The following is a 23304-nucleotide window of genomic DNA, read 5'->3' on the forward strand; positions in this document are numbered from 1 at the left end:
CTGATCAAAATGTAAGTGAAAGGCAGTTTTCTCCCAGCTCGCCCCACACCAAATTATCATCAGAGTCCCTGCTTCTACTCCTAAAATGGGAGTTTTTCAATTACAAATTCTTGCCATGAAAAGCTTCTTGGAATTATTGTAAGTTGTCAACACTATTGTATTTGCTTTGCGATGCTGTTAGATCTGTTTAGTTCTTTCCTCATCTCTCCTATGATTTAACATTATGCTTCTATTTTTTTTTAGTTCAGCCATTTATTTAGCTCTCATTGCTTTATGGAATGTATAATACTTTAGTCTCTGAAAAATACCATGTGGGATCAAAATTCAAACTCTATTTTTGAGTAGACATGTACAGAATTGCACAACCAGTGTAATTATAAAATATCCATGTGATCTCACTGCATATAAAGGGAGGAACATGCTTACTATGAAAAATTAATTTCCCTTAACTCTTCCATATTACTTAGAAGTTAAACCTGAAAAACCTGGTAAAGCAGTCTAACATTTGATGACAACGCACTGTAGCTACAAATCCTGATAACGGTCAAAGATTATTACATATCTTACACAGGTTTAAAAGCAAGTCATTGTTAAGAAAGCAATCAAATATCTAAGTGACAAGTAGTTTTTCCATACTAAGCATTGCAAAGCCTTAATTTAAATGGTGTTTGATTACTTCCTCCCTCTCAGTCTTCATACCAAGGGCCTTTGTAATGCAAGCCCATCTGTACTTTGCCATTCATGATATAATTCTGCAACTTCCTTCCAGTGCCTACCATACAGTATTATTTGTGTGCCACAAGCAGAAGTTATTTTGCTGCTATTCCCGATCTCTTTCTTAAAATTTTATTAGATATATTCATCAGTAAAGAAAGAATGACGGATGATTGTAAAAATAGAATTAAATTGAAGTATCATAAAATAAACAGTATTTGATTTTAATTAACTTAATACACAGTGTGCCCTATTAAAAATACAACAAATTCATCTTATGGCACATTTCTGATCCTCTAAAACACTACTGATATGGTGTTTGGACTGAGCTGTTGTGAACCAGATCTCATCTTGGTATTATCTAATGTACTAGGTATAAATCAGGTAGGTAAGTTATGTCTTCCAGATATTCTGAACTACAATTCCCTTGATTGCTTGCCATGCTGTTCAGGGACTATGGGTCTGAAGTTCAAAACCTCTGAGTTACAGGTTGTCCACCCTTGATGTATATATTTGCTGTCCTCATGCTACAAAAGGGAAGTGCAATTCTTGAAGTGCCATCTTTCCTAAGCATCTCCATCCTGCCTTTACCATTGTCCCATATATTCAAGGCCTCAGGCAGGCAGTAGGGAGTGGTGAATTATATAAAATAATACCTTTCCCTTAAACAGAAAACATTAAATACTCAGTTCACTCTTTAATAATACAGTAAGCATTTTATCCCCAAGCTCAAAACAAATGAAAAGTTTCCCTTTGAAAGAAAATTAAAATAACAGCAAAATTAAAGGTTTGCTTGCACGATCTATTTTCCTGGAATGTAAGAACAAAAGAACATAGAAGATGGAAATGCTGATCTAGTCCAGTATGCTGTTCCACCATGGCTAAGGAGATACTTAAAGGAAGCCCAGAAATAGGATGTTCTAATAACCACATTCCTAACAATTGGATTATAAAGCAGACTGTTCAGCTACTGAAAATACTCTATGGCTATTATAATTCAGAAGCACCAGTAGCCTTATCCTCCAGAATTTATCTAGTTACCTTTTAAATTCATCCAGGCTGGTAGCTATTGCTATGCCTTCTTGAGAACTGTTATCACAGTTTGCAGAATCCTTTGTGGGGTACTAGATTGGTATTTTATTTTCCCATATTATACCTTAGGGAACATAACCAGGAGCATCAGATACACTGTCAACTGAAGTTCTCAACACTGCCATTGAAAGCCCTTTTTGCGCCATTACATTTGTGCAGGCAACAGATCAACTTACGTGCTTAAGTTATCAGCATAAGTTCATAAATAAGCTAATTTATGTGGAATTCACTGACAGAAAGGTAGACTATAATCAAAGAAAAAGACAAATAAATGAAGAAGCTGAATTTATATTATTAAAAGAATAACATAAGAATGTTCTGGGAAAGTGGTCAAAAAGGAAAAGGTGTCCCCCTTTTTTTTTTGTCCTGTAAGTAAAAATATATGGCACAATATTTTTCAGCTGAATTGAAAAGATACAATCCTGTTACAGTAATACAGAAGTCAGCAAACAGCCTCCTGCTAATTTTAATGGGTGCAACCAGTGGCAATAATCAACTCAGCTGGAAAGTGCCTGGAAATGCAATCAAATTTATTTTCATTCTGAATCAAGATCTATAAATGTTCTGGTTTTCTGCATCTGATGTGATTTGTACCTCTCATTCTTTAACAGGTTAAATGAAGCAACTAAAAATAAATGCTCCAGTGTTAATGCCAAAAATATTCATCCAATCTATATCTCTGTTTCAGAAACACTTGAAAGAATTCTTACAGCCTTGTACTATACTTATCCTTACACTTGCTTTAAAAGCATTCTGACTCTTATCCTCCTTGGCTAATTGTACAGAAGAATAAAAACGTTGGACTACTCTGTCAGCTGACTAAAAAACATGCTTGGGGTAAATTCTTCACTGTGTGGGTAAACCAATCGGATAGCTTTAAGATCTGATACTATGCAAAATTCACACACAGTTTTAATGTACTTTGGTGAACTAGCCATAAATGACATTAAGCTTTTGGATAGACTTACTGTACCTTAAATAGCTAACTCAGAAACCTAAAAAAAAAGCAATCTAAAAAAACTGTTCTGCACTGATGCATGATAGCATTACTTCACCCTCTATGCCCACCCAATATCGAACATAAGAAAAAAAGTATTTCCCCAACTGCAAAAAAGGTTGCCTATCCCTGCCATTGTAACCATGCTGTACAAATCATAATGCCTGGTTTCAGACATCACAGTAAAGCTTAGTGAACAAGCCAAAATCACATTATACAATGTGTAATACAGTCTGTTTTTGTGCTGTCAAGAATTGAGAAGTATTCAGGTTTTGGTAATGTGTTTTAATTTCTAACCCTTGTTTAATAAAAGCAACTTTCCAAAATTGTTCTTTGGCAGAGGTTTGCTGGTAGGAAACTAAGAGCCAGAATAGATTAATAATTCACTTCTTCAAAACTAAATGCAGAACAAGATGTTGCATCTCCCCTCTCCTTACTACTGAGTGTGAATGTGAAATTCATTTATTTTAGGGACACAAGCATTATAACATTTCTATCAATTAACCAGAAACATTTAAGACAAGGAATGCCTACTGGTACAGCTATTTCTACGTAGCTAAGATATTACATTTCAAATAAAATGACTGGATATGATAATGATGCTGGGAGAGATTTTGCCCCTGGGATCATCTGCCACTGAGTAGGTGGCACCTCACAAGGCCTGGTGAAATGTGTTTGGCAGAAACATACTGGACTTGATCAGGAGGGCTTTAAATTGAATTCCAGGGGGTTGGAAATGAAATCCCTGAACTAAGAACCTCAGATATAGACTTGCACACTGTAGAAGGATTAGGGAATGTGGCTATAATGGTGTCTGTTAAGCCTCTTAGAGAAATGTAGAGAGTATATTGGCTTCATAGCCTTCATTGTCCATACACTAATATTAAGTGTATGGAAAATAAGCCTGATTTCCTGGTAGAGGAAATTGTTATATTTACTTATGTTTACATAGGTAAACTGTGCAAAGTATGAACCTTCTAGAAAATCCCTATTTGTTTTGCTGACAACTTTTTCTTCTTTACCAATAGGGAAGACTTACTCAGTGTCTTTGCTTGCAGCTAGCCCTGGCGAAAAGATGCCCTGTGATGTCTTTTTCTGCTCTGTCCTAATGACATTGCCTTCACCTCAGCCCATGAATGAGACTGGCATAAGTTGTCCTTAGATGTACCGGGGTTAAAGCATGTCTGCCGCTTGAGCTGATAGCATCCAATAACAGCCGCAAGGTGTGTAATATTTGTTACGCTTCTCCACTTGTTATACTCAGGGCAAAGTCACACAGCCAATAATGGTGCTTATTAGCCATTTCAAGCTGATGTAAGTAAGTCACCTCTTCTTCAGGCCCTGGTTAGCCTCATCTACTGCTGTTCTGTTCTTGTCTCCCCAAAGTGCTCGACATAGCAATTCTGTGTCAGTAGCTATCAGAACTGTTCAATAGCTACAGTGCCATAGATGTGTTAATTCTACAGTCTCACCAGGTTGGTGCAAAGCTGAACTAGTGTAATGAAGATGGGACCACCCCCCTGTTATTTCCTGGCTAGAATACAGAGGAACCTGGAAATTGGCTTTTGTTGCCTATGCAAAGAAAGGAAAGGGAGGGGAGAGAACGCCTTAGTAAAAATGTTGGCTGTGACTCAGTTCCCTGAGTTCAATTGCTTTAAAATTTATTCAGTGGGGATAACAAGAGAATAGGGATAAGACAAGGACCAGAGGAAGGAATTTAGAGATGGGCAGCAATCAGACCTTCTCCAATTCTGCCATATTGCCTTGACTGGTGAATGCCTTTCTTCCTGGCTGGTTATGTGAAGAAGAGGGAGGACAGCAAAATCAGAGGATTCAGTTGTTTTGCTTAAGATATACGACATACGCAATTAAGATGACACCATTTTTCAGGGAGTCAGGTGACAGAGATAGGCAGCGGGGAATCATGTTGGTATAATTTTCTGCCAATTCAAGGATGGGAGGATGGCACTTTAACTCAACAGTGGGGAAAAGCCTTTAGATAACTAAAGGGAATGTTGGGGGAAAGTGACAATGTAATACTGGAGTTACTGATTTTAAAGGAAACCAAAGTTGAGCAAACATATAGCTAGACTTTTAAAACACTGGATGCTGATTTGCAATAAAGTCAAACCAATAATAATAACTAGGATTCTGTGGCATGAAATGATGGGTGGGGTTCCTTAAAAAAAGCACAACTACAAACAATTGCAATACAAAAAGAAATTGGAGGACAGCAGAAGAGGCCAAGATGGCTGCAAAGCAGGCTTAGTGAAAATCTGAAAAAACAAGAAACAAAAGGTAGAAAGAGGAAGAAATCACCAAGAAAGAGTACATGAGGGTACTCAGTTCAGAATTAGCTGAGGTTAACAAAGGATGGGAAGAACAACAAACTGGCTTATTTAGAGAAGTTCAAATAAAGGAAAGAACATGTATATCACCTGCTCAGTGAAGATAGCAAAATGCTACCAGGTAGCAAAAAAATGCACAGCTACTATTTTGGCACAATGTTCTCCAAAAACAGGTTATGTGTTCCACTCGGCAATTGTAAAGAACATGATGAAAGGAGTGGGACTGAATCTGGAAATACCGATTTTAATTAATTAACTAGCTAGCTAGCTAGCTAGCTTGATAACAGAATTTGTGAAAATGATCTTGGAGTGGTAGTTGATTTTAAACTAAATATGAGTCAACAGAGTGATGCGGCTACCAGAAAACGCAAATGCAATTTTAGATGACATCAACTGAAGTACAGTTTCAAAATTGCAGGAAACAGTATTTCCAATTTAAAATAAATTGGATATTGTGTTCAGATATTGTGTTCTAGGCACAGTTTAAGGAGGATGCAGATGAAATGGGACAGGTTCACAGAAGGGCAACAAGGATGATCAGGCAACTAGAAACTGAATGATGTGAAGAGAGATTGAAAGAACCGGTTAGCTTTGAGAAAACAAGACCAAAAGTGGATGACAGTCTTCAAATAGCTGAAAGGAAAAGGGGTGAAATATCTATACAATCTGAAGGGAAACCAGAGTATGCTGCAGAAAGATCTCACTAAGGAAGGTCAAGACCTATCCTGGATAATTCCAGAATGCAGAACACAAGAGTAATGGATTTAAGTTACAGGATGGCAGATTCCAACTAAATGTTGGAAAAAACTTTTTGATAGTAAAGCGGTTTAATAATGGAACCAATTTCCCAGAAAGGTAGTGGATTCCCTTCAGTAGATGTATTCAAGTAAAAACTATACAGCCATTGGTTGGAAATGTTTTCATTTGGATTGGATTTGATGGCCAAAATAGTGCATTCCAACTCCATGATTATATGGTTTGACACAACCTGAGTTTATTCTTTTCTCACTGAATTCCCAAGCCCACAACCTCTATTTGACAAACAAGGCTTCTTCAAGAGAAGAAAAGGAGAGAAAATGTAACACTTTGCAACATATGTAAGAACTGGCATACTTACGTGCAGCACACTTATCGGGGCAAAACAATGATGCTTCCTATGTTGTTTGTGCTGGGGACTGGCCAAAATGCTCTCGACCCCAAACCTATTTTCCATGTAGTCTAAAAGCACTATTTAGAATTAAGATGATATGTGTAACTGCAAGTTTTCTCTGCAAATCATTTAAATTATTTTCTGAGTTTAAGAAGGCATATTGTTCCTTATTGCCTTTACTGTTGCCAAGTCAGGAAGGAAAGAAAGCATGAACAGATCAAGCTTAAGATGGAGGAAAAGACAACAATTCAGTTTTAGTAGTAGCAGTTTAGTGCTGCTGATAATGCAAATACAAGGGAAATGTGAGAAACCTGGTTTATAATATAAGAATGTCAGTAGCAAAACTTAACAAAAGTAAATGGCAGATTAGCCACTGAGCAACTGGTGGGCCAGCATTTTTATTTCTAAAGCCAAGGTATCAAGGTGACTGGGATGCCAGTCTTAAGCTGAATCTGCCAAGGTGTGTGAGTGAGCTGTGGTGACTCAGCTGTCAAGACAGTCCTACCTGAGCATTGCCTTCCTCCCTATGTAATCTACAGGTGTAGAGTGGGGTGGGGTTGGAGAAAGGTAAAAGGAGAGAGAGAGAGGTGTCCGCACCCAAGATTCAGACTCTGGCAGTGGACACCTGTACAATTCATGTTTTCACTTACCCATGTTGTAACCATATGGAGATTCGGTGGCTCCATCCTCTAGGCTAGCTAGTATCTCTCCTTTGCCCACATCACTGTCCCCCACCAGGAGGAATTTTAGCAAGAAGTCATAAGCTTTCACAGGGCTGCCCACGTGGTTCATCTTCTCAACCCCCCCACCCCACCCCCACGTCTCTGCGGAGAATCAGCTCCCAGCGCCCACGGGGGGCACCGAACGACCAGCTGTACCACCAAGGACAGGGGAAGATGAGGAGTAGCAGCACGTGAACAAAGGCATGTTCAAGCCCACCCTGCGGAGGAATCACGATGGGCTGCCAATATCACGACCCTCAAGCTTGGGATAAGAGAAGGTGGCGGCGGCGAAGAAGCGGAGGAGGCGTCTTCTCACGGTGACAGCGGGGGGAGGTAAGAACGGGAGGGCTTCGACGGGCGTCCTCGGGGCCGAGACAAAGAAGGGCGAATTTCCAGCGGCGCCATCGAGAGTAGCATGCCCGAACTGACCACGCAGGATCGACTCGCACTGCCCGCAGCGAGTAGGAACCGACGGGAGTCGTGGCCAGAACCCGCCGCGCTGCTAGTCGCACCGAAACTGGGGAGGGCGGAAAGAACCTGTCATGACAGCGGATGAGCAGCGCTGTGACAAGCCGCGACCGAGGGAGTCACGGAGCCCTTGTGCGGGGCGCCGTCGTGTTCTTCGAGACGGCAACTGGTTCTCCCGCCTGCTGTCGCAATAGCTGTGCCTGTTGTTGTTGCCACAACCCGAGCGCAGCTCTGTCACACTGTCCCGACCAATCCACACCCCTTGCTCCCATTGGAGCAAGGGTTTTGTGGCCACGCCCATTAGCTCTGCTATTGGAAAAGAACAGGCAGCTCTTTCCCTATTTGGTACAGCGGGACCCCAGGATTCCAGGCTCTCTTGTTATTGGCGGGCGCGGACCCACCCGTCGAAGCCTCACAGTTCAGTTGCTGGGGTACTTCTTACTCATGATTGGTTGGCACTTGTATCCGTCATAGGGCAAGAAGTGTGGAACGGCTGTTTACACAGCGGAGGACGAGGCGTGTGTTGTACAAAGATACACGAATGTGGTTGATGGTTCCGTCCGAATCGAACTTCGAGCTCTTGTTAATAGGACTGTCCTGCATCCGGATTCAGCATAATAAAGAGTACGACGAAACAAGATATAAAACGTACGATGCTATCGGGATTAGGATTAGCAAATTTGAACTGTAAACCTTGTTTTAAGAACCGTCATGGCTTGCACACTAAATTAAGCTGTAAACAAGGAAAACCACATTTTGACTGATTACACTGCGTGAAGCCAGCTCTGACTGGGGTCATATATCACATTAAACCATAACTCGTTTAACTGTGATGTTGGCTAATCATTACTGCAATCAAATAAAAATTGTTTTAGCTTCTTGACCTTGGACTGAACTGGACAATTACATATGCATCACTCAGAAGTAAATATCACAATACCATAAAAACATGTTTTGAACACATTTTTTCTGAGAATGCTGCTTTCTACATAGATTTATAAAATAAATGCAAGTGCAATGGGGGGTGGCACTTCATAGAATAAACCAGGGGATGGTGACTGATGGTATTTCATTGGTTGGGTTAGTATACTAGAGTAATACGTAATTGACACACAGTACTGTACAAAAGTGAGCAACTGGATTGACATGGTTCAATTGAAAATGCATTACTGTATTACCTGAACACCATCTCAGAAAAACAAAAGTCAGGAGTTAGGATGTGCAAGATCTGATTTGAAAATAAGGATGGGAAATAATAGAAGCAACTGTAGTGATGAGGCAGGGTATTATATGTTAGAGACAGCCAGTTTGGTGTAGTGGTTAAGGCACCAGGCTAGAAACCAGGAGACACTGAGTTCTAGTCCTGCCTTAGGGACAAAGCCAGCTGGGTGACCTCGGGCCAGTCACTCTCTCTCAGCCCTAGGAAGAAGGCAATGGCAAACCACTTTTGAAAAACCTTGCCAAGAAAACTGCAGGGACTAGTCCACGAGTCAACAGTGACTTGAAGGCATAAAAAAAAATGTTAGAAAAATGGAAAATTTCTGTAACATATAATACCTTGAGGGCCAGAGAGATGATTGTAGTAGTCAATGCACAAGGTAACAATCCAGCATTAATCAGTACTGCAGCCAAAACTGGCATAGGACGGAAGTACATGCAGTAGCTAGATGTAACTGAACGAAGATGGGGAGCAAAAGAAAAAGAATAAAAGATGACACCAAATCTTTGCCATGTGTCAACAGGGTGAACCGTAATGTCCATAGATATGGTGGGAGATCAAAAGAAGAAAGCTGGAAGACAGGTACCGCCTGGATATAGACAGCATTAAAACTTCCAGGTGGAATGTCAGAAAGGAAGACAGAGATTGTATCTTTAACCATTGTGAGTTTTGGATTGATGAGAAAATTCACAGAGCTATCTTAACTTACCACATTAGTCTAAAAACTTACCTGTATTTTAAAAATAAGTATATTCTTATACAGTGGAACAATACAATGCATTGTTTTGTCTTTCAGCAAACTTCCATTAGAAATGGTGTCTGTACTTGGAAAAATAGTATGTCAAAAAAGTCTCCCTGAGCTGGTCTTCAACTTGATCCAGCAACACTGAATACTAAAATATTCTAGAATAAACATATACTAAGAGGCATCTTAAGAGATACTTTTCTATTTACTCATCCAAAACCAGCAAATTAAAGCCAGCAGATACCAATTATCTTTTCTTCAATTCTCAGCTGCTATCTTTTTTTAAAGCTGGTATGTATATATTAACTAATGACTCACAAATAATTTCAGCCTAGGAAGTCAGCTGTTGTACAGAAATAAACTCTAATTAAACAGCAAGTTGACCAGTTAGGATATCTCTGGAATGTTACTGTGCACTAGAAAGGCATCCTTGTCAGGAAAGGAGAAAGCAGTATAGGAATATATTCCGAATATTAGTCTGAAGTTCAATGTAATAAGTGATGTTTATTTCATGTATTATGTAGGTAGGATAAAGGGATTGATAAAGGCATTATGCACACAGGCATGCTTATCCCTTATTATATTCTCTAAATATCTGAGAACTGTGGTTTGTATTACAAAATATTACATCTGTAGTTCCTGCTTGCTTCTTGGTTTTATTTTTTGTCTGTTTTGACCTCTCCCTTTTTATGGAGAATAAGATGTAACGCTACAAGGGTTTTATTTAAAAATAATGGTAGCTGAAGGACTTGGGCAACATAAGAATTTAGCAATTGATTAATACTGTAAATAATTTGAAATATATCCTCAAACACTTGCCCTATTCAAGAAACATATTATCAGACTGCATTATGTCAGGGAAACAAAACCCTCTAGCCAATGTTAGAACAATGGACAATGTTCAATGGGTAAAAGATGTTTATGGCATAGAATGTGTCCTAAATGGCCTTCTTGCTCGCTGCTGCTCACTTAACGAGAAGAGGGTTTATAGAATTCTTTGTAGCGCACAAGAAGATTCCCACCTATTTTAAGAGATTCCAAGATTATAATCATGCTTAAAGGAGAACCAAAGAAGTATTTTTATTGATATATTCGGGTTTTAGACATCACTCATTACATTGAACTTCAGACTAATATTTGGAATATATTAACCTTACCATTGATCTGCAAGGGAGGACTTGATACCTTGTGGGCTGCTCTGGGTCAAGTGCAGTTGCTATGAAGTTCTTAGATGAGTCCCATATCACAGTAGGATTTTATAGGTTAATACAATATACTAAGTGTATGTGTCCCCAAACTATGCTTTGTGTTTAAAGTCTATTTACAAGACATAATTGCTCATCTTAGAACATGCAGATGTGATGGCCATTCACTCTTTGTGCCTGAGATGTTAATAGTTGGCTTCCAATTATTCAGAATTAGATTTCCCCTTGCCAATGATGGCATTTAAGTTGATTTCCAGTGAACTTTTAATCCTAAATGACATATTAATAGAAATATGTAATAGAAATTTGAATAATAAAAATAAATATTCATGTTCATTAGCTATTCATACTCATTAGCTAATAACAATGTCTTCTGGATAGTTTCCTACACTACTACAAAGATATTGTCAGTATATAAAGTTATAAGCATACAAAGGGCCTTTCCTTACTTGCACCTAACTCTGCCCTGGCAGGCAAGGTTCCCACAATGTTGTTTTAATCTTGTCCCAAGACCATGAGAGAAACACGCTTAAAGTGTCCTTAGCTATATTAGTTTTAGAGGGGTTATTTCTGCTCCTTATGCCAGTATTGCACAAAACCTGTTAGGCCTTCTCATCCATTACATTGGAGGGAAGTTAGGTGACTTCAGTGACAAAAGGGAGGGAATAGAGACATGATTAGGTTTGGCAATGGGAACAGCCAATTTCATGCCAGCCGCTATAGAGTTATTATGTCTCCCCGCCATTGCTGAGATGATATAAAGCCTGTTCTCATTATTGCACTGGCTGTGTTCTCAGGATAACCCGAACCACAAACTACCCAAGGACAATTTACACTGGTGTGTTGTGTAAACATAGCCTGTGTATTACTTTGTGGTTAGGTATGTCATGCAAATTGGGTTAACCATGGAAAAATTTAATTCATCAAGTTCCTTTGTCCTTTTCAGTAGGATTAAAAAAAATCAGAATATTAATTTGGATGTAAAATTTGCTCTAGCTTCACACATTATGGTAAGCCATGGCTTGCTTGAGCATGGCTTACTGAATCAATAAACAGCTGGATTCACATACCATGTTAAATCATTATGTCTTTTGGTTTCTTTGGTGTTCTGTTTAGAAGAGTGATAGGAAGTCTAGATACAGTTAGAGATTGGAGCCTATATATCTAATTGATGGACTTTTATCCATAGAGTGAAGGAAATGTACAGGCTAGAGGACATGGAAAAGATTTTTCTGAGGTAAAAGTCTTCAGAAAATGATCTACAGTATTTATTCTGCACATTGAACACTAAGGGTTCTGTTACTGTTTTGGAAAGCACTATCATCAATACACAACTTTGATATTTAAAACAACTCTTAAATGCATTAAGTTCCTTGTATGTATGTTTTCAGTGATTAAAAGAAATCCAAAGGCCCTTCCCCATTTAATTTCTGGCAATGAATGTATAGAAGAGTAGGTTTGTATAAACTGGCATTTAAAATTTTTCTCTCAGGACCCCTTCCCACTTTTAAAAATTATGGAGGACCCCAAAACAGCTTTTGTTTGTATGGGTTATATTTATTGATATTTACCATTATTAAAAATTAAAACTGATGCATTTGCTGCCAATAGGCTGGCAAATAATTTTGATTTTGTAGACCCTGATAGGGACTTAGGGGACCCCCTGGGATCCTTGGACCACACTTTAAGGAACACTGGTGTAAACCATTTAAATAATATAGACTAGTAGGGTAACGCAGAAATTTAAATGTTAACGTTAGTACAGAACCAGGGTATGCTGGTTTTACTCCAGATTACAAGAGTAATTGGCTTGGTTCACACAACACACTAAACAAGCCTTAGTGTGGTTTGCTTTGTTTTGGTTCAGGCCTGATTCACATGCAGTATCAAAGAAATCTCATAGCTTAGTTGATGTATGTGTTACGGCTTTTTCAATAATCATGGATTAGCATGACATGTGAGTGCGACCACCTACAGTCGCAGAAGATGCTCACCAATGAAGCTAACCGTGGCTTCTTGATTTACCCCAGGATTCTGGCTTCTCCCGAACTATATTTATACAAGGTGGGTTCCTCGGGCGAACCCAGCCAAGAAGCAATAGTTCAGGGCCAGCTTTCCTCCTCTTCAAAGCCGCAGAGACGGAGGTAACCGCTGGATCCTTCGGAGGCGCTGCCTTCCACGGAGTCGGACTTTCCTCTTCCGGGCCCTCGGCAACGCTGCTGCGCTTCAATTGGCTGGGCGGGTGGCTTGGGTAGTGCGGGGCGGGGGTTGCGGATTACTGTGACTCTCGGGATCCGCGGAGGGGCGCCGGGTCGGCGCGTAAAACGCTTTTCCAGGACCTCCTGCGATGGAGGCGGCTTTGCGGCGGGAACTTGGCACCTCGGTGCTGCGGCCTGCGGGGCACTCGGGGGGAGGCTGCATCAGCCACGGCGAGAGTTTCCACACTGACCACGGGAAGGTCTACGTGAAGCGTAATGCCAAGGCTGAGGTGGGAGGACACCGGCAGGGTAGCGGGGGGATCTTAGGCTGGAAAAGGCCAGGAGAGGTTCGTGGGCGAAGGGGCGCCTACGCCGGGTGGTTGGTTGGTTGAGATTTGTTTTCTGCTCAAGGCCGTTCTTCTGAATGTACCTTCCCCAGCCGAGGCTTTTCCTTGCAGAGGAGGAGCGTGAGAGGGGTTTGTGTGGAGGACGGCTTTTAAAAGCTTAAGCGACAGGAAGAGCGCCAGAGAGAGGCACTCTTCTGGGCTGCAGGTTGGCAGACATGTGTTGCCCTGAAAAAGGAGGAGGGGATTATTGATAGGCGCAGCTTTTTGTCTGGCCCTCGGATTTTCCCAGGCCCTCTCATTTTTTGTGTTGCAGAAAACGGGGTCAATAGAGTAAGCCATGATGTCCTATACACATAGGACACTTCCACACTTGCACCTAACTCGCACAAACATATCCTGGCCGTTTTTCTTTCTGCTGTGTCTCTTCTAGGGTTACCTTTGTCTAGTCCCCAGCCATGAAGGAGGCAGGCTTAAGCTGTCCTTAGTTGTAGTATTATTAGTGTTTTCTACCCTATTCCAATACTTTCTCTTCCAAAAAATTTTACTGGGAAGAGAAGCAACAGATAGGATAGCAAGATTCATGCCGGCATACTTTTCTGCCAACTCATGGATGGATGGATAGCATACAGCAATGAAGAATTTTTTAAAAAAATATTTATTAGATTTAAGGCCACCTGACTCCAGAACAACTTTGGGTGGCTTACATGGCTATGGGGCCTGTTCAGTACAGTACACTAACCCATGGCTCAGAGAAACATGGGTGTTTTTGAGAATACAGATTGTATGCCAGATTCCTTAGTTGTGCTGCACAGTTGTAAATGATAGTTTACTTAACCACATTTTGCTGAATTTGCTTAGCAGACAGAACCCTTTAGTTTGTACTAAGCACTTCAAATCCATTTAAAACTCCAATTTTTGTTTCTAGTGAGAAATGAAACAATAAATAGGAGTGTCTTGAATCATTAGCAGAGTGCTTTCTTTGCATTGATAGATAAATACAAGAAGATTGAATAGCTCTTCCATGCATTGGATGTTTTTCCTGTGGTACCATGGACTGACTGAACTTTTTTAAAAAAAAATCTTTGCTACTAAGCAGCAGAGTCAGGATTTTTGGATCTCTTGGCTGCCATCTAGTGGTTATCCAGATTTGTGCAGCTGAGATGCAGCCCTAGGATAAGTGCTGTTGAAGAGCTGGATTTTGAGAAAGGAGGCTAGCTGTAGGAACTATAAACTTGTCCAAGAATGTAACATGAGGAGAGGAAGCAAAGAGGCAGAACTTCCTGGGACCAGTGGACACTGGAAAGATTCCCCAGCCACACAGGCTGCAGAAATGTAAAAGCTGAGTCCTTTGAAGTTCAATTACATGTGTTAAACCAGGGATGGATTAGTAAATTTCTGGGGTTTGTACTCTGTACATCTAGAGAGAACCATGGTCATTTGAACCAGTAGATTAGCCTGAAGATTTAGCTGCTGCCTGTGAGATCTGCTTGCCTGGTGTACCTACATAGGTTTTCTGTTTCATTCTAGTTATCTCTTCCCCACTCCCTGTCCAGTTTTGTTCCTTTTTTATTCCTTCCTTCCTAGGGCTGAGAGAGACTGACTGGCCCAAGGTCACCCAACTGGCTTCGTGCCTAAGGCAGGACTAGAAATCACAGTCTCCTGGTTTCTAGCTCGGTGCCTTAACCATACTGAATACCAAATTAGCTCTTTCTAGCAGTATGTGTACACACACACACGCACAGACATGCATCCATGCAGATATACAAGTGTGATTCTTGCAAACATTAATGAGATGGGGAGAAATCTCCAGCCCTGTTTTTTGTGGAAGTTGACTGCCCTAGATTTACAAGGCTGGAAAGCTGGCATTACACATGACTTCTGTCTGTGTTTATTCTATTGTGTCCACTCTTGCTTTTGTAAGGGACCCTCTTATATTTAAAATCACCTTCCTTTTGGGCTTATAGGATACCTGCCAGGGAAAGGAATACAAAATGAAACCAGAATATGAGCAGAACACATTCCTATAGTACTGAGGAATTGGGAATATAGTAGGTTTCTGGTCCCTGATGTATATCTTCTATTGAGTAAAGCCTGATCATGATAGCATGCAATAAAAGAGACCCATGAGGAATAATTTAATGAAATTCCTATATTTGTGGATAAGCATGTAAAATGAAATAATACAGCAAAAAATAGAAGGCCTGGTTGCGTGAATGAAATTTCAGCTTTGAAGATGTAAAGGAGAACATGTCTAAAACCTGCTGGATCATCAGATTAGTAAATATGTAATCTTTTTTTAAGGATCATCTACCTATTCTTTAGCTTTTGGATTGTCTTTTCAACTTGAATTCTCACACACTGTCAAGAATATAATACTGTATTATGGTAGCTAAATGCACTTGTACAAAGCAGGTAGATATGTCGTTTTAAAACCTGGTATGTATGAATGACAATGAAATAATAATGGTGGATTATTCTTGGTCTTTTGTCCTCTAGGTTTCCTGCTCTTTGTTAGAAGCTGGGTAGTTGTGTATCTACAAAGTTGTCTTTGTGTGTTATACAGAAATGTCCCACCTACTAAATATTCCGTTTTAAAACTTAGCACATACCTCTTCAATGTAATCTGACAGCAGGGTCATAAAGAAATTTGAACTGTACAGTATGGCATTCATATTTATTTTGAGAAAAATAAGTAATTTGTGAGGAAATTACTTATTTTTAAATGTAAAAGTATTAAAAAGAAAAGGGCTACTGTTTAATAGGGGGCAAATATTTTAATAGCTTTTTCTTATATTCGATAGGCCAGAAGAATGTTTGATGGAGAAATGGCAAGTTTAACTACTATTCTACAAACACAGACAGTGAAAGTTCCTAAACCTATGAAAGTTATTGATCTGCCAGAAGGCGGTGCTTTATTTGTGATGGAACACTTGGACATGAGAAGTCTCAATAGGTAAAATCCTGAGGACAAAAATGTATGATACTTTAAAAATAAGTTAGTACTAAAGCAGCTTTAGACTGTGCTTGTATGACTCAGGAGTCACAGATCAGACAACTACAGTTTAGCCTACCTTGACAGACAGATCTACTTAACTCTTATGTTAAACTTATGGTTCAATGTGGGAACAAATAAAATTGGGTTAATTGGTTAAACTGTGGCTAAGTTAACTTTGGGAGTGTTGTACATAGTCTCAATTGTTCAGCAGTTAACTGAAAATTAACCAAATATTGGGCATGCTTTAGATTCTCAGGAAGTTTTCATACTAGGATAGAAAACAAATAAGGGGTGGGGAGGTGTGGCTGCTGAAGCCATAGAGCCTGGGCTTTGGTAGTTTACTAGTGGGAAGGCCAGAGGCCTGAGTCACTGATGGCTAGAGCTGATCCACTGAAGTTTGTGAAATGTGACCTAAAAGGGAGCAGTAATAAGGAACCAGAGTATATGGGCGGTCTGTGCCCAAGTTATAACAGCATTTTTAAAGCTTTTATATAATTGAGGAAAATGTTTGTAGTAAATTACTAAAATAATGAATTACTAGTTTGAGTGCCCTATAATTAAATATGAAAATATATCCACCACATTTTTATTAAAAATATTGAAGGCTACAAATAGTACTATAATAATTAAGGTTTGAGACAACAGTACAGCCAGATCAAGATATAAATCCTCAGTATAAGACCCAGCAAGAACCAGGGTATTAACATTTGTCATTTCAACAAAAACCAAATTCTTGTTCAAATTGCCAGTTTGGCACTTGCTGCTAAAATAATTTATTTTGACTTCTTAGACATGCAGAAAAACTTGGGATTCAGCTGGCTGATCTTCATCTTCATAATCAAAAGCTTGGGGAGAAGTTGAAGAAAGATGCAAGCACTATTGGTAAATGGTTTAGCGGTCTGAGAATTTCTAAATCCCAGAAATTTAAGAGTAGTACATTGAACTGTTAATGCTTCTAACAGCGTTGCTTTTCCTTCTACACAACTAGGCCTAGAAAATTCCTTTTATATGAATAGAAAGATAATCAAAATAGCAACAAGCTTATTCTTTGTCAATATGATTTCAGTAAGAATCATCTTTTAAATGTGCGGTATTCCTTAGCGTTGGATATCTCATTTCATTATTAACATGGATGATGGAAATAGAAGAACAATATTTATACAATTCTTGATACATGAAAATACGTAGTCTGAACTCACTTAGCTACATAATCTTAGTTATTTCTCCATCCATTTAGAAGATTTAGATCCATTTAGAACAGCAAAATGATCTAGTTTTACACATCTGTTGTAATAGTAAACTATATCTCCGTTTCCATTCAAGGTAAAAGTGAGGATCAGATGGATATTCAGTTTGTGGAAGAGTTTGGGTTCCATTCTGTCACTTGTTGTGGGTATCTTCCACAGGTAGGCTTTCCCTTAATGTCTTCTTTTGCTCTGCAAAATCTTGTTTTGTTACTCTCCATATATACTTACTTGTCTGCAACTCCTCAAAGCAGCCTTGCCTTTTCCCAGGATTGTGTGACTACCTCTGCAGCTGCTGCATGAACATGAGAAGAGACATATTTGGCTCAAGGAGTTGCTGAGAGGTGCAGTGTTCACACCCTCATTTACACTGAAGCCCCTATTTCAAAAAGTGCTATTATATATTAGGGATGTGTGGCACTTTGGTTCCAAATGAGAATGGGTGCTTTCGAATGGTGTGGGCACACACAGCGTGCCTGTCGGTGACACCTTAAAGAAGCTACCTTTTCTTGGGCACACATGGTAGCTGTGATCCTAGGAAAATGTGTTTGAGTTGAGGAGGTGCTGAACATGTGCCCACACCTCCAAGCAGAGTGTGAAAAAATGCTCCAAAGCATTTTTTCACACTCTGCTGGCTCCTCAAATATACTCAGCTTTGTGTATTTTGTGGGGATTGCCAGGCTACCATGTGAGCACAGAAAAGAAATGTAGATTTTTTAAGAATGCACTGACAGGTGTGCCACTGTGCCTAGGCCCACTTTGAAGCAGTGTATATTTGGTGTATGTGTGAATGAATGAATAATTTAAGAGCGAATTTAGGGAAGTATGATTTGGTATAAAGATTCCAATACAGTATTAGTATCATGAACATATTGCCTGATCACCATTCTGGGGTAACAGAATAGCAGATGTCATTGCTACTGCTTCTCTGAAAATAGATGTACTTTGCATTGAAGGGGATGTTATTAGCAATAGCTGATCAATGCAGTAGAGTCCAAGTTGTGATGCTACTGTGCCAGGATTTTCTCTAAAAACAGTACTGTTTGCAGGTGGTACAAACCTGACCATCTTCTTGAAATTAGCCAAGCTTTGGATGCTACTTAGCAAGTTACTTCACCAGTAGTAGCCCAATGGCAACCATCCAAATCTTAGGGAATGCTTATTTAAAATATTAGGAATTACTGGTATGGTATATAGGAAAAGAAATGAGCAAAATGTTCAGTCTAATTTCTTCTTGGAATTTATTTCCCAGATATATTCTTGAGTTGGGGAATCAGGTTCTTATTCATTGATTAGTAGTATAAAGGCTACAAATGTGTAAAGACTACACAAATGTCTTTACATTTGTGTAAAGTCACAGGAAATGATTATGTTCATATAATGGACAAATGTAGCAAAGAGCAACAACAACAACAAAAATACTTTATTTGCAGGTTAATGACTGGCAACAGGACTGGGTAAATTTCTTTACTAGGCAACGAATTCAGCCTCAGATGGATTTGACTGAGAAGAATTCAGGAGACAGAGAAGCAAGAGAGCTTTGGGCTCAACTCCAGGTAGTGATGCTCTATGAAAATTCTAAATGGCATTGTCATATTTATGTAAGTGATGTTTATTTTCAAAACAATATAGAGTTTCCATACTACTGTATTTGTATGAAACACTGGGTCCTCTATACAAACTGGTTAATGAGTTTCCTTTACTTTGTAAAGGAAACTCATCTACCAGTTATCTTAAACTTATAAGAAGTGAAACATGAAAACCATTTCCTTTTAATTCCTTTTAATTCATTTTAAGATCTAGTCTCCCAAAACTATTATGAATCATAATTGAATTATTGGGGCAGGTCTCTGTTACAGTGGGTAAAATTGGTGTATGTGCTACTTCTTAAATATTTTTACTTGTGGGTTCTTACAAAGCTTTTTATTTTGAGTTTTGCAGTGCAGCACATTTGTAACATATTCTACAGAATCTAGTTAAGAGTAACTTCTGTTGAATTCTATGTGGCTTATTTATAGATAAGCAGATTTTGGCTTGCAGCTTAATACCCCTTCCTTAGTAGCCCTTTTTTTGTAATTAATAATATTTTTTCAGTTTGTTATTATGAAGAACCATATAATATTGCTGTTCTCTAAGGGGTGTGTGTGGTGGTGGGGTTTATGTTTTTTGAAAGATCTGACTGAAGGTTATTTTTTGGATTTAGAATAGCAGAATGTAAATAATTTCAGCACCAAACTAATCAGACTGACAAAGTGGTAGTGGTTGACCCAGAAAGAATAATGTTTTATGAGTGACTTACATTGCTCATTCCATTAATTATCCTGTGCCATTTATATGCTTGAAATTCTTCCTTTTTCATTTCATTAATATTGGGTTTTTTTACTATGGCCAGTGGACAAATAATAAACATACATTTATTTCATTTTTAAATAAATCATGTATGTGTGTGTAGTATCTGTGTGTGTGTGTATACACATAGACATATTCACTATATGTATTTATACACACACACACACATATATATATATATATATATACACACACAAGTATATAACGAAGTACTTTTTAGTAAACTAACTAACTGCAGCTTTTGCATTCATAGTATTATGTAAATAAAAGTGAAAATGTTTGCTGCTGCTGTGGTTTAAATGTTAGAAACTCTTTGCTAGGTCACCTTTGATTTTGAACCTTCTTATCTGTTCTTAATGCTACATCGATCTTTTTGCTTACCAGAGAAAATCCAATAAAAACAGTAAAACTGTGACTTTTTAATGGAAGGAGTACTGCAATTAGGTGCGCCTACAGGCATCTCTTTCTGCTTAAAACTCACAGTTAAATGTCTACTTAAATAACAGATGAAAATGTCTTCTTTTTCCTTCCAGCCAAGCTTATTGTTTGTTTCTCTTCCTTTTCTAGTTGAAGATACCCAGTTTGTTTGGCAATCTGAAAATAGTTCCTGCTCTTTTACATGGGGATCTGTGGGGAGGAAATGTAGCTGAAGATGATTCTGGGCCAGTTATCTTTGATCCTGCCTCTTTCTACGGTCACTCTGAGTATGAGTTAGCAATTGCTGGGATGTTTGGTGGTTTCAGGGGTTCATTTTATTCTGCTTACCACAGTAAAATCCCGAAAGCACCAGGTTTTGATAAACGACTCAAGCTCTACCAACTATTTCACTACATGAACCATTGGAATCACTTTGGTGGGGGCTACAGAGGGTCATCTATAAATATTATGAAAAATCTGGTGAAATGATTTATTGTGAAATTTTAACTCTGTTTGGAAAAATACATGGCTTTTCAGCTGCAGTGATCTGTGATACTTATTTATTAGAGTTATATCCTACCTTTCATCCAGGAGCCCAAAGTGGTAGATATAGCTCTCCTTCCAATTTTTACCCAGGAGAGAGAGGGAAAGGTAATGATTGGGCTAAGTCACCCAGTGAACTTCCATGGGTAAGGTTCCAACATCTTAATTACTACATTATCCTGGTTATAATCTGACTTAATATCCTTTTTCCATAATCGAAGATCAAGCTCTGCTATGTCCCAAACCTGGTGTCTTGTTAACTGCAGTTTATTAAAGAGCTATCTGAGGGGGAAATAATCTGAGATTTGCATGAAGGAGTTTTTGCTGTTGAGATGACACCATAGAATTGATTTAGTAGATTGCAGTAGAGAAAATTGCTCTTGAGACAATAGTTTAGGATACATGTTTTGCCAGCAACAGTAGAAGGGGAAAAATACTATGGCAGGCCCTTAGTTCAGGTCACATGTTACTAACAATGATCATAAAGACAGAATCAGAGATATTAGTGATCTTTCATAATACTGTACCCATGAACATATTGGGAATTTTCTTACTGTGCTATGTAACTAGATTATTCTCAGTATTTGTAATAATTGTATTTCAGTATTACTGTTATAGTTGCATTTACATTAGATGCATGTCCTAAGCTAAAATTAGAATATGAAGGAGTGCAGCCTAGGTGGCTTTTCTTGTTTCTACAGTGAGCGTTCTTAGTATGGCTCTGGGCATCAAAATTCTTTGCCTGCAGGACTCTGCCTGAATCTTCCAAGCATACCACAGTTTATGGTGGCTTGGTTTGTTTTCCTTCTGTAAGGCTCCAGCTGGTGTCTGTTCTTAACTACCACACCCTTGACTTTTATCTTGTGATGTACAGTGTATGTTCTTGGACTAAGTTTATTTATAGGCAGCTGTAGCTATTTCAGAGTTACTTTCTTGTGGCTGCTTAGTTGAGTCCATGCCTTTTAGTAGCCATTCCGCTGAGCTGGAACTACAACTCCTGGAAACCCTAGCCAATCATTGCTGTGTTGGCTCATAAATCTTGGGATTATATACTATCCACAAGGTGTGAGGTTAGAATAGGCTCTCTTAGTGATTTTTTTGCAGTATGTCCTGAGCTACTTTGAGTATTGATAAAAATAAAGCAAACTTTGTGCTGGTAAAATGCTAAATGCTGAATACTACTTAACAATATTACAGGGTAGGAGATATAGATTGAGGAGGGAATCATAATACCTGATAACCCCCCCCCCCCATCTTCTTCCATTTTAATGCCTTAGTTGTCTGCAATATTTGCAACCAGTTAGACTGGTAACACTATTTTTCTGGAGGATGCTTATGACTTAACTGCTGCTGAGCTACAGCAAAAATATGGTTATTTCCCATCTCCCAACCCCCCCAAATACAAAATCTTCCTGCTTGGGAAAAGAAAATCATTTGTTGTTTTTGTCTATCACTTAAAGTACAAAGTCTAACTAAAAAAGTGGCAAAAATAATTCTAGTCCAGATTGTGATAGCACATTATTTCTTCTGAATCTTTTAGTAAAAGCGTTTAAGTTGTTTCTTCTTTAGTCAGGCAGGGCATTCTTATGTGGGACAGATATTTAGAGAAGTAATTTTAGCTATAATTCTTTGTCCAGTGGCAGTTCCCTCTGTGTGGATTGTTTAACAGGGAAGACTAGAAAGAGGAGAGGGAAAAGTTTTACTGTTACTGATTCTCTTTAGTTCTTGCGTTTGCATGAATCCTGCTAGCTCTTGTTTCTGGTGTGCAGCAGCAGGAATGCTGAATCAGTATACCTAATACTTGAAAAAGTGTATTGGAAATACCCTGAAAATGATTTACAACAATTGTGAAGTGCTGATGAAGAGTTTTATAGAAAGTAATAAATAGATGCAGAACCCCTTAAACATTTCAGGACAAAGTAATATTTGGACCTGGGTGGAAGGACATGTATGAAATTACACTATATTTAGAAGTCAAAGATTGTATTTAATGTACTGGGGAAGATATGTCTATGGCAAACAATTAGAATATCAATTTTGCTCTTTCAGATGTTGCTTTTTGGTGGCTCTTCATTCTAAATCACCAGGTAGGTAGAAAGGCATGATTGCTAGAATGTATGCTCATGCAGAACTTGGAAGGTTTTTGATGGCTTTGAATTAACATTATTTGGCTTTACATTAGGGGAAAAAATTACACTAATCTTTAAAAATCCCAGTAGACTATGTGATTCCCTGCTTTCTCATTCTGAACTTACTGGGTGTTCTGATTTCATAGAAGGATGTTACCCATGGGCTCTCTTTGTCATCTTTTGTTATTGTTCAAATAAAATACATTCCTGAGCATTTCACTTTTTATGTAATTAATAATGGATTTTTATACTTCTTTCTCTATTAGGAATTATAAATTTGCCATGATCCATTTTCTTGAAATATTTGGACAAACATTATCCAACTTAGAATAATTCAAAGTGTACCCACTTGTATGTTGTAGGCATTCAGAGGCCTGGCTTATCTGTCCATTTCTTTTCAACCTTTTTGTCTAACATTTGTA

At 38.7% G+C, this 23304-nt stretch overlaps 2 protein-coding genes across 3 annotated transcripts in view; one reads left to right on the plus strand and one right to left on the minus strand.

The window, feature by feature from the left end:
• RAB40B (RAB40B, member RAS oncogene family) overlaps positions 1-7710 on the minus strand; it is a 30153-nt gene extending 22443 nt beyond the window's left edge. The window contains exon 1 of the mRNA XM_063292573.1: positions 6952-7710. Coding sequence (XP_063148643.1) covers positions 6952-7093 — 142 coding nt within the window. The 5' untranslated portion in view covers positions 7094-7710. The remainder of the gene's footprint in view (positions 1-6951) is intronic.
• Positions 7711-12950: 5240 nt separating this feature from the next.
• On the plus strand, positions 12951-23096 carry LOC134489729 (ketosamine-3-kinase-like). 2 transcript variants are annotated; one of them, XM_063292574.1, is made up of 6 exons: positions 12951-13148; positions 16007-16158; positions 16991-17082; positions 17524-17606; positions 18878-19000; positions 20361-23096. In XM_063292574.1, exons 1-6 carry the CDS (start codon positions 13008-13010, stop codon positions 20697-20699), a joined length of 930 nt encoding a protein of 309 aa, XP_063148644.1. In that variant the 5' UTR covers positions 12951-13007; the 3' UTR covers positions 20700-23096. The 2 variants fall into 2 exon arrangements, with proteins under 2 accessions (XP_063148644.1, XP_063148645.1); XM_063292575.1 differs by lacking the exon at positions 12951-13148 and adding an exon at positions 15427-15482.
• Positions 23097-23304: the final 208 nt, after the last annotated feature.

This window comes from Candoia aspera, chromosome 2 (assembly GCF_035149785.1).
Source record: "Candoia aspera isolate rCanAsp1 chromosome 2, rCanAsp1.hap2, whole genome shotgun sequence".
Classification (NCBI taxonomy): Eukaryota; Metazoa; Chordata; class Lepidosauria; order Squamata; family Boidae; genus Candoia; species Candoia aspera.

Coding starts and splice junctions, on each gene's coding strand:
- LOC134489729 (XM_063292574.1), top strand. CDS start 13,008: ATGGAGGCGGCTTTGCGGCGGGAACTTGGCACCTCGGTGCTGCGGCCT. Junction 16,159..16,990: donor GACATGAGAAGTCTCAATAG/GTAAAATCCTGA, acceptor TTGACTTCTTAG/ACATGCAGAAAAACTTGGGA. Junction 19,001..20,360: donor AGCTTTGGGCTCAACTCCAG/GTAGTGATGCTC, acceptor TTCCTTTTCTAG/TTGAAGATACCCAGTTTGTT.